Here is a 12,127-nt window from a genome sequence, read left to right as displayed (position 1 = left end):
ATGCTGCATAAGCTTGCTTTCTTGCATTATATGCTTCTAATGCTAATAAAATGACTGTCAGTGTATTTAACAGTACTAAATTTAATAATAACACAGAATAACAAATTCAAATCCCTGGTTTCGTAGCCTTATAGTAACCGCTCACCTCAAGTAGGATGCCTAAAACTCCACTGAAAGCATTCTCATTAGTTAAAATAGGGGTGTATTTTCATTTTATTCAGTTGAAGCCTTTTTTTTATGACTAATGGAGTTCTTTTTATTAAAATTTTATTTACACAATCATCTTGTTAAATTTGCTACTAGATTATGCAACAATACCTATTATGCAGCAAATTTATACAATCCAAGAACAAGCCCATACATTGTCACAAAAGGTGCACAGCCCATTTTTAGCTGGTTTGCTTATAAATAAACTACAATAAAATAATTACAATGAAGTTGTAAACTCATCTGCCCTCAGCCATCTAGAGTATAAATGGAAATTTATTTTATTTTTACTTTGTTATTTTATTACTTTTTTAAAATTTATGCAGTTGTCTCCAACAAACAGGAAGAATAACAAATTTTAACTGACATTAACTTTAAAATTAAGTTTTGTGAAGAAGATTGACTCAGAATTTTTGTCTCAAAATTGCATTCTAGATAGTCTTAAGTTACACAGTAGATAAATAAAACACCCTGTATATCCACCAGCCACCCCACTTATCTTGGTGGTCAGCAATCTGTTTTCTCTCTCTCTCTCTCTCTCTCTCTCTCTCTCTCTCTCTCTCTCTCTCTCTCTCTCTCTCTCTCACACACACACACAGTCATGATTCTGTGTGTAATCTTATTTGAGTGTAATTGTGTCAGCTTTGCACTTATTTTCTCTTGATAAAGAAACTTTTGTGACATTACTTCTGATACCAGAAGAAAATGCTCTTAAGTATTTTTCTTAAAAATTCTTAAGAGCATTTTCATGACCTTTTGCTGTCAGGAATTGACTAGAATTTTTACATGGATTTCTAAATAATCCTATATATTTATTATTTTATTTTCTGCAGTAAAATATTTATTTTTATATGAATAAATGGATATTTTAAAGGGTTGATATACAGAATGTTTATTTTCTCAAAACTTCCAAATTCTACAAAAAACTCTACATTCAAGACTATTGCCATTAGCAGTGGCAAGTGATGCAAGAAAGCAAGCTTATACGAAAGCAAGCATCAGCCAACAAAAAAAAAAAACACCTCCCATTTCACCTATTAATTCTCTCCAATAGTTTGTCAAGTTATTCCTTGAATTTCTTTAAGCTATCAACTTCCACAACAGATGTAAGTCTGTTCCAGCAATAAACCACCCACTGGCTAAAGGAAAATTTCCGCATATCTATTCTGCAATCATCCTTCCTCAATTTGAATTTCTGCCCCCTGTGTGTAATCTGAGTAAGAGGAAGAATCTTATCAGCATTAAGCTTCCTTAATCCATTCAAAGACTTAAACACCTCAATCAGATCAGATCACCTCACAGGTGCCTAGTCTCCACTTACTACAATTTGCAGATCTGAAGCCTTTCTTGGTAAGAGCACCCCTTTTGTCCTCCTTGTCAATCTCATTGGCCTTCTGTGTATTTGTTCTAGCAGCTCTACATCCTTCCTAAAATGAGGCCCCCACACTTGTATGCAGTACTCAAGATGTGGCCTGACGATTGCTGTATACAATCGGATAATCACCTCCTTATTCTTGCTAGCAAAATTTCTGTTTATCATTGACAAAACCCTCTGAGCTCTCCTGGAAGCCTGTCAGCATTGCTCAGAGAACTTCATATCTGACTACTCGGTTGCCCCCCGGTCGTTTTCATTTTCCACTACCCCAAATGTAGCACCACACAGTTGGTACGTTACTCTGGTGTTACTGCTGTCCATGCAGTACTTTGCATTTGTCAATGTTAAACTTCAATTGCCATTTCTCCACCCATCTGCCTAACTTTTCTAGAACCTGTTGTGGCATACTCTTATGACTGTCATTAATCCACCCCCCCCCTCCGCCACTAACTTTTGTATCACCTAATGTGCCTTCATTAATATCATTGATAAATATAGAAAACAATGATGGGCCCAACACAGAATCCTGGGTGAGTCCAATAATAACATTAGTCCATGAAGAGCAATGTCCATTGATTAGCAATCTCTGTCTTCTGTTTATCCATAAGAGCAACTTGCCCTAATTACCACTGCTCCAATTTGTATAGCAGTCTTTTATGTGTGCAACAGTATTGAAAGCTTTCCTGAAATCCAAGTACATGTTACAGTGGTGAAACCCATGTTTAGTCTCTAGAGCAAAGTTTCCGGCACCCCCCTCCCCCCATTCTTCTCCTTCAACCCATGCATGGTACTAAGTACTATAGGTTTTGATACCTTTCGTGTTTGGGGCTTTCATTAAAAAAAAATCGGTGACTTCATTATTTTTCCTGGGACAGAAGTTAAACTAACACATCTATACTTACTCATATCATCCTATGATCCCCTTTGCAAATTGGGGTTTAAACATTAAATTAAATTATCCAAAGAAAAACTAATAACAAACACTGATGCCCACCTCCGTTAGTGAAAATGCATAATTCCATACCCAAGGAGACACATTAATCAAATAAGAATATCGGCACTCACAGTGGACACAATACAAACTATGGAAGAATAAATTAAATGAAAAAGGGAGTTCACAAAGACAGCTTCTTCAGGAACAATCCAAGTTTAGTTTTTTCATCATTTTCCTTCTTGTTGTCAATTCAGGTTAGGACAACCATTGTCATTTTTACTATATAGCAGTGAAAAACTTAAATACAATCTTTAAAAACTCAGTGGCAAGTGTTCCCAGAAAAAGTTGCTGCTACTACAGGTTTTTTGAGTTCATTTTATTTCATTTCTTCTTCCTTGAATTAGGTTAATTTTCATACATTAACCAAAGAAGAATATTTCCACTTACAATCTGCATTACTTTGGTTGGTGTGAAGGCCTTATCTCATTGGGTATAGAATAGTGTGTTTGCACTACTAGAAGTGGGGTCCCGGGTGCCAAGCGTTTCCGAGGCCAAGTGATTATTGTGCGTATATCAAGCGTTTTTCTTCTCAGCAAATAAGTTTTCCTTTGTTTTATCTTGCAGTTATTCAATTTTCTGTTAAGTAGCTCTAGTCTCTTATAAGAAATAAGAAGAGAGCCCAGAAGAAGGAAATCACCTTTTTCTTTAATTTAGATTTACTAACCGTACTAACTCTACGCTTGGCCACAAAGCGGCACTGCTCCTGCCTCACCGTGGCGGGGCCGGTAACCTGGGTGGTAAGGAGAAACCCCCAGGGCGAAAAGGAGCCATTATGGATAAAAATAATTATCCACTGTTAGAGCCTTCGAGCTCAAGAACAGACACTTATAATAATCATGACCCCAATCCTGACTTAGAAAATGATCATCCAAAGAGACAGAAGACTAATCAGATGGAGCAACCCTGCCCATCCTTTTTAATTTTCCACTCCCTTACTAGTCAGCCAATGAGCAAACTGTCTCCCTTCGTAATACAAAAACATCTCGAAGGTATTGCAGGATCTCCTAAGACTGTCAAGAGATTACAATCAGGAGACCTGCTAGTGGAAACTACGAACCACAGGCATTCGGAGAAACTCTTACAGTTAACAAACTTTGCGGGCATTCCGGTAAAAATATCTCCTCACCAACCCTAAATTCATCTAAGGGTGTCATATCCAGTTGGGACCTGTTAAATGTCACAGAGGAAGAAATTACCCAAGAGCTGCAGGGACAAAATGTAATTCAAGCCAAACGTATAATGACTAAAAAAGATAATCAACTTATCCCAACTAGAAACATTATTCTCACGTTCGATACGCCCAACTTACCGTCCTCTGTAAAAGCAGGTTATTTACTTTGCCGTATCCGCCCGTACATTCCCAATCCTTTAAGATGTTTTAAATGTCAAAAGTATGGCCACTCACAAACTGTATGCAGAGGAGTTCCTGCCTGTCCCAACTGTGGTTCCTCGGATCATATACAAAGTGACTGTACGACTACTAAAATGATATGTCCAAATTGCAAAGGTGATCATCCTGCCTATTCCAGAACTTGTGAAAAATGGAAAATGGAGAAACAAATTGTAAAATACAAGGTCGAGAACAAAGTGAGTTACCCAGAAGCGAGAAGACTAGTGGCACCTACTATGAATAAAAATATTTCCTATGCTAATGCAGTTAAAAAATACCAAACAGTCTCTACTCAAACTAATGTTACAGTTCCTATTATTTCAATTTCAGATTGGGCTAGAACTGTCCTCTCTGAGGAAAAACCAAATGTACGTAAACAACAACCCAAACTCTCAGACCAAGCAAATAATACTCCTCTTACAATACCAGCGGAATCTCCTCCTCCAATGAGTGCTAGCTACCACACCATGTATTACAAATTCAAATATAATCAAAAATATTCGAGACACAACCATGGACACAGATGGCACATCTATAGAGGAAGATCCTCTTTTAGAGATCCATGCCGAAGAAGAAGAAATGGACACTGGTCGGCCAGTCTTCCAAAAAAAAGACAAACACAAATTGGAATGCCATAAACCAGTCACTTTCAAAAAGCAGTCAGAATCAGCTCCATCAACTAAACACAAATAATGCCTTGTATCTTACAATGGAACTGCAGAGGCTTTCGTTGCAATACAGTCGATATCCAAGATCTAATAAATCGATTTTCTCCAGTTGCCCTTTGTCTTCAGGAAACTTACTTAACTTTGCAAATTTCTCCTTCGATAAAGAACTATTGCCTTTATCGAAGGGATCGTAATACAGCAAATGCTGCCCATGGTGGTGTAGCAATCGTGATAAATTCAGTGATCCCAACTAAACATATTCCACTTCAAACTGAAATAGAAGCTGTTGCTGTGCGTATAACGCTCCATATTGAAATAACTTTAGTATCAATCTACTTACAGCCAAACCGTACCTACTGTTAAAAGATCTTGAAGATCTCCTTATACAGATACCTCCACCTCTCTGTATGTTAGGGGACTTCAATGGGCACCACCCCTTATGGGGCGATCCTAAATTAGATAGACGAGGTCGACTCATTGAGAGCCTAATAGAGGCAGTAAACCTCACCATACTCAATACTGGCACACACACTCACATTCAGCTCCCAAATGGACATACCTCAGCCATAGATCTCTCCATTTGTTCCCCATTACTGGTCCCGACCATAGAGTGGTATGTTTTAAATGATATAATGGGTAGTGATCACTTCCCGATCGTATGCAACCTATTAATAGCACAGACTCCTCCAGCTCAACCCTGCAGAAAATGGAAAGTTGCCCGAGCAAACTGGGCAAAATTCCGGTCATCAATATCTTTTGATGAGGAAAAAATCCGTCTCCAGCCTATCGATGATGTGACAGAATGCATCACGTCACATCTCCTAAATGTGGCTAAAGAAACAATACCACTATCAAATCCCTCGGTTCATAAGCATTATAATTATTGGTGGAATGAGCAATGCACAAAAGCCAAAAAAGCAAAAAATAAAGCCAGGAATTTGTTTCGGCAATATCCAACAACACCCAATCTAATAAATTATAAGAAGGCAAAAGCACGCTTCATACAAAGGCAAGCCAAGAAAGAATCCTGGATCCATTTTGCATCAAGCATTAACAAAAACACTGACACCAAAATAATATGGAAAAAAATTAGACAGCTTTCTGGTAAGTTCCCTACTGTACCTTCACCAATTCTGTCCTGTAATGGGCAAGATCTATCTAGTCCTTTAGATATCGCAAATGCTTTGGGCAACACATTTGCTGAAATCTCAGCGACAGAAGCTTATACTCCACTTTTCCAGAGAATTAAAAACACTGCAGAACAGCACTCTGTTAACTTCCAAACTGCTCTCCTTCTGCCGTATAACAAACCCCTACAATATTCTGAACTCTTGCATGCTATCGGAACAGCCCACAATGGTGCTGCCGGACCAGACGGAATCTATTACATCATGCTACAACATCTTGATGACAGAGCATTGCATCTCCTTCTGCTCTTTTACAATCGTATTTTTCTAGAAAATATCTATCCAACTTCTTGGCATCATTCTACTGTTTTGGCATTCCTAAAACCTGAAAAAGATCCAACCAATCCCCATAGCTATAGACCAATATCCCTCTCAAGCTGCCTCAGCAAAATTCTAGAAAAAATTGTCCTCTGTAGACTCGTCTGGATCATTGAGTCAGAACAGTTAATGAGCAATAGTCAGTATGGCTTTCGTCAAAACAGGTCATGCCTGGACCTTATGGTTAAGGCTGAATTTGCCATTCATAATGTCTTTATTAAGCATGAACATCTAGTAATGGTTTCCATAGATATAGAGAAGGCTTTTGATACCACCTGGCGGCATGGCATACTAAGAGACCTTTACTCTCTTGGTCTGCGGGGCAACCTTCCTATATTTATAAAGCATTTTCTACACACTAGATCTTTTCAAGTTCGATACCAACATGCCCTCTCTGCAACTTACATTCAGGAAGGTATTCCACAGGGATCAGTACTGAGTGCCACTCTTTTTGCCCTAAGAATAGATTCTATCACTAAACAACTTCCAAATACTGTAGAAACTTACCTTTATGCGGATGACCTTGCCATCTCTTGTCATTCCCAAAATATGAGATCTATTGAACGACAGCTTCAGATATCATTAAATAAAATACAGCAATGGGCCAGCCTTAACGGCTATAGGCTATCACAGCAGAAAACAGTTGCTATCCATTTTTGTAGACAACACAAATTTCATCTGGATCCTGAACTTCACATCTCTAATATTTCCATCCCAGTTACTAGTAACAATTAGATTTCTAGGTTTAATCATGGACAACAAGCTAAATTTTTTAGAGCACATTAAAAAAGTACGTACTGCCTGCTTAAAAAAGATAAACATACTCAGATCTTTATCTGCACAAGCGTGGGGTGCAGACCGTACCTGCCTTCTTCGATTATACAGGCATTAATCAGATCCCGTCTTGATTATGGAGCTCCCATTTATGACTCTGCCAGAAAGAGCACTTTACGCTGGCTTGATCCAGTACAACACAGTGCATTGAGGATTGCACTTGGCGCATTCAGAACATTGCCAGTACATAGCCTTTACATTGATGCTCATGAACCGCCACTATCTTTACATAGGAAATTGCTATTGCTAAAGTATTCTGTCAAGATACAAAGTTGTGCCTCGCATCCCATTCAGCCATATCTTTTCAATCCACCATTAGAAAATCTGTACAGAAATAAACCTAGCATAGTAAAACCAGCTGGTCATCGCCTTCTTGAACTACTGCAGGTTTGGAATATATCCATCCATTCCGTACAACAAGTAGCCACTTGTACCCAACCACCATGGGTTCAAACTCCTATACTGACCTGTGACACTTTCCTCTGTTAGTGGGGAAAGAATATTTTGCAACCATCAAATGTTGTTCACACTCAAAAGTATATTGATTTTTTACCAATATACACAGATGGCTCTAAATCAAATTCAAAAGTTGGAGCAGCTGCAGTGTTTCCGAATACAATTGTATCAGTAGCCCTTCTTCCTGAATTCAGTATCTTCTCAGCTGAGTTATTCGCAATTAAACTAGCTTTAAAAAATCTCCCTCCTGAATACTCATTGAAATCAGTAGTTTACATTGATTCCCTCAGCTCAATCAACGCTTTGTGTAGTTCCTCAGATAAATTTCACCCTGTTATAATTGAAATTAGGAAATTATTACTAAAGATTAAAGAACGTCACCAACTGGTCGCCTTCTGCTGGATACCAGCACACTCTGGTATTTTAGGCAATGAACAGGCTGATAAAGCTGCAAAAAATCCAACCAGCTTAGATTTCACCAATATCCCTGTCCCAGCCTCAGACTATGCACTAATGATTCATGCTGCATGCCTAACAGAATGGACAGCACTATGGCATTCCCAAATGAATAATAAACTCTTTCAGATTAAACAGGTTCCGAAAATCTGGCCCTCCAGTGTCCGGACATCAAGACGAGAAGAAGTAATTCTTTCAAGAGTAAGAATAGGTCATACTTACCTGACCCATTTTCATTTACCAACAGGAGATGATCCACCACAATGTCCACATTGCTATATAAATATGACTGTTAAACACATTCTCATTGACTGCCCCTATTATAAACAAGACAGAATTTCCACCCTGCAATCACTGGTTATCCTTCAACAACCAATAACCCTAGAGAATTTGTTAGGTGACAAGGCAAATATATCTGAATTCTTCCATTTTCTGAAGCAAATTAGAATTTTTAATCTTTTCTGATTAAGGACATTTCAGGCAGTACGATTCTTTCCCTTTTCCTTTAATATAAATAAATAGGCGCATTATAGCCAAAGTTGCTTATGCGCCACGAAACCCCCACAACAACAACAACAACTACTAGAAGTGGGTGTCAGTGGGTGGGATCCCCCCCACATATTAAAACTGGGGTTTTGACCAGACTGTAAACTCAGAAGTAAGCGTGTGGCAAATGCTCACACATGTTGATCTCATAAGCTTCCTTTACATTTTTAGAAAGTAGACTAAAAACATATTTAATACACAATACCAAAAAGAGCAGCATTTTTATCTTGCTGTTATTCACCTTTGATGTAATTTCTGAATGACACAATGTGGAGAAATTTAACTGAATAGTAAAAATCATGATGTGGACCACATCAGGACTACATTTTAAGACTGATTACAATCATTTTTCAAAGCAACAGACTGCAGCTAATCGTGAGAAGAAAGCCTTGTTCTGTTCAGTGATGTGTAGTTTATGAGTATCAAACTAATTACCATTTCTGATATGATGCACATTTTTATCATCCAGTTAGAATGATAAAAACTGTCCATGTAAATTTTATAATCCAATTAGTCTTTTCCAAAAAAACCAAAATTAGATAAAAATCACATTTCAATGATTTAATATTAATTATCTTTCACTGATATATCAATTGCCATACCAGTGCAACTTTACTAAATATATAAAGTTAAATTAAATCTGTATTGTGTTAATTAATCCCTCTAATTTTGCTTTAAATTTATAGAACTTGGAGGCATATCCTTTTTCCATCATCACATAAACCAGAAGGTAGTGGACTTACGTGGCATACACGATTCAGTGCAGATGAAAGTGTTGCAGAGTTAAACAGCTAACAGTTTGTGAAAATATGGTGTGTTATATGTTTTCCAGGTGAAATTTAATTCCCCAGTTTTGATATTTCCTATGATCATGTTTTGTTAACTAAATTTGGATAGCTATACTAGGAGGTTGTTTATGTGAAGGATATTTAGAGCAGTGAGATGTTATTTTTTTAAAAGACATTTTGCTCAAATTGAAGATTATGTAGGAATGGCGCTAGAAATATACAGTTTGTATTTTCATACTCAATTGTTATTTTTTTTAAGTGAAGCAAACATTTTTACCTGTTAAGATTTTTATAGTTAACATTATTTTTACAGACTTTATTTTGTGCATTTTTAAATAAAGTTATATGACTGTCATCTCTTTCCTCCCAGCATTTTAATGCAGCAGTATGCCACAAAATGATATATTTAAAATAATGCATCTTCACCCAATTCATACAAATATATATTGTACCACAGTGTATTTATCGAAAGTATGTTTCAGTCTGATTTGCTGTGTCATCAAATAATGTTCGGGTGAGGATAACAAACATAGACAGCAGCCATGTACATTCTTTCTCACAGGAAAGAAGTCTAATTGTTAGTTGCGTACAAACATGATTAGATTATTGATATGTGGTTCTTAATAATATTACTAACGATAAAAAATCTTGTTATTGTTCCATATGGGTTTATTTTTGAAAAAGCACCAAACTAATATGAAGTTATATGAAGAAATCTAAATTATACTTTTATTTCAATGGTTTAATCTGGGATTTGATTATGGTGATATCTGAATTGATTGTTTAAAAATACTTGAGTCCTAAAAATTTGCAAAAATTCTTTGAAAAATGGACGTTTTGTCAGTAAACTAAATTTCATGAATCATAATACTTGTATATGCTAATGCATTGATAATTTAATTATCTCATTTCCTAATGATTTGGAAAAACAAAATTAGGAAAATTATGATATATTTAGGAACTTATATGCAACGTTTGATTTTTGTTGGCTGCTGGATGCTAACTGAATTAGTGGTATGCTTACTAGTGTTAGGTTGCAGTTGTAATATTTTTGTGAACTCTGGTATGTATACAAATATCTCATTGCTTTACCTTCTCTTTTCATTCTGCATGGATGGGGCAAGAGGGGGCCTGTTCTTGAATTGAGTAAATTATGTGTGTTGTTATACTATTGTCCAGATAAAATAATTGAGATATTAAAGTATTATTAATATTTACAAATGCAGTTTTAAAGCTATAGTATAACCAGTTAGGAAATGATGTATTAATGTATTTTCAGTCTGAAATTACAGTACAACCTCAAAATAATGTGCCTCATTACAGTTTGGTTTTGAATATAATGCAAATTGATTCTTATCCTTCAGAGAGAGAGAGAGAGAGAGAGAGAACTATTTAGCTTAAGTAAGATTCAGGTTTGGTTGCAATGTGCTTAAACATCAAACACTTTGATTCATTAATTACACTGGTAAACATACATTTTGTCACATAAACATTTCTTGTTAATTCTTATGTATTTTTTGTTGCTAAATTAAAAAATGCAAACAGAATTTCACTATCCTGTATAACTTTTATGTGACACATCGATTTTGTTATAAATAATACAGTAATAACATGAATGAATGCAAAAATGGTTGGTCTGACAGGCTGAGGCATGTTCAAACCAGATGTTTGAACATGAAACCAGATGATTTTGAGTTTGATAGTAAGACTCTTGATGACCATGAAGTTAATGATCCCACATATGAAGTGACATGTTCATCTTCAGAACCACAGCCACTTAATATCTTAAGAGAAACTAAATGATCTTGTCCTTGATCTGAACTTATCTAAAAATTAAGCTGAACTTTTGACTTCTAAGCTGAAAAGATGGAATCTCCTGCAATAGGAAATCAAAATATGCTATTTTCATAAACATCAGCAAACATTTATAATATATTTTCTCAAGAAGGCAATTTGTTTTACTGCAATTAAATTCTCTAATGGAAACTCTAGGCAATCTGCACAATCCAGCTGAATATCAGTTATTCAATGATTCCTCAAAAGTGAGTTTGAAAGCAGTATATTACATCTTAACAGAAATACATTATCATCTGTACCTTATGCCACAAATGAAAGAAATCTATGGTAGCATGAAACTTCTCCTGGCAAGCATTAAGTATGATCAGTTTTCTTGGCATATCTGTGGTGACCTTAAAATGATTGCTCTATTATTAAGCCTACAACTTGGCTCTACCAAATATTGCTGCTTTATTTGTGAATGGAGCAGTATAGATAAGAAAATTGTGTTAAAAACATAGGCCTCAAATAAAAAAACTAATTGCAGGAAAGAAAAATGTTGCAAACAAACCATTGGTTACTACTGATAAAGTTTTGTTACTGCCATCACATATTAAACTTGGCTTAATGAAAAATTTTATCGAAGCAGTGAACTGAAATGGAGTAGGTTTTCTTTACCTGAAAGAGAAGTTTACTATAATCAGTGAGAACAAAATCAAAGAGGGCATATTTGTGGGACCCCAAACAAAAAACTGATAAAAGATGAACATTTTGAAGAACAGTTAAATGAAGTTGAATGAACTGCATAGAACTCTCTTAAAGTTATTGAAATTTTTTGGGAAATTCCAAGGCTGAAAATTACCAAGAAATAGTCAGTGAGCTCCTGAAGGCCTGTGAAATTATGGGATGTAATATGTCCCTAGAGATTTCTTTCTTGGATTCACATTTGGACTTCTCAGAAAACGGCTATCAGTGATGAGCATGGGAACATTTCCATTAAACTATTTCCACAATGGAAAATAGGTACTAGGGCAAGTGGAACCCAAGCATCCTGGCTGATTACTATTGGATGCTGAGAAGGGATGTTCCACAGACAATATACAACAGGAAATCATCAGTAACTATGTTCTCT

General features: G+C 36.2%; 1 protein-coding gene across 2 annotated transcripts in view; it reads left to right on the top strand.

The window, feature by feature from the left end:
• The window catches only part of LOC150078262 (palmitoyltransferase ZDHHC16), a 159,282-nt gene extending 149,919 nt beyond the window's left edge, over positions 1 to 9,363 (top strand). For both annotated transcript variants that reach the window (XM_090384673.1, XM_090384671.1), the window contains one exon: positions 9,118 to 9,363. In XM_090384673.1, the coding sequence (XP_090240799.1) occupies positions 9,118 to 9,226 (109 nt within the window). In that variant the 3' untranslated portion in view covers positions 9,227 to 9,363. The remainder of the gene's footprint in view (positions 1 to 9,117) is intronic.
• Positions 9,364 to 12,127: the final 2,764 nt, after the last annotated feature.

The sequence above is a fragment of the Mastigoproctus giganteus genome, chromosome 11 (assembly GCF_048544385.1).
Source record: "Mastigoproctus giganteus isolate SK-2022 chromosome 11, ASM4854438v1, whole genome shotgun sequence".
Taxonomy (NCBI): domain Eukaryota; kingdom Metazoa; phylum Arthropoda; class Arachnida; order Uropygi; family Thelyphonidae; genus Mastigoproctus; species Mastigoproctus giganteus.
The sequence above is the reverse complement of the archived record's forward strand: the minus strand, read 5'-3'. Positions and strand labels throughout refer to the sequence as shown.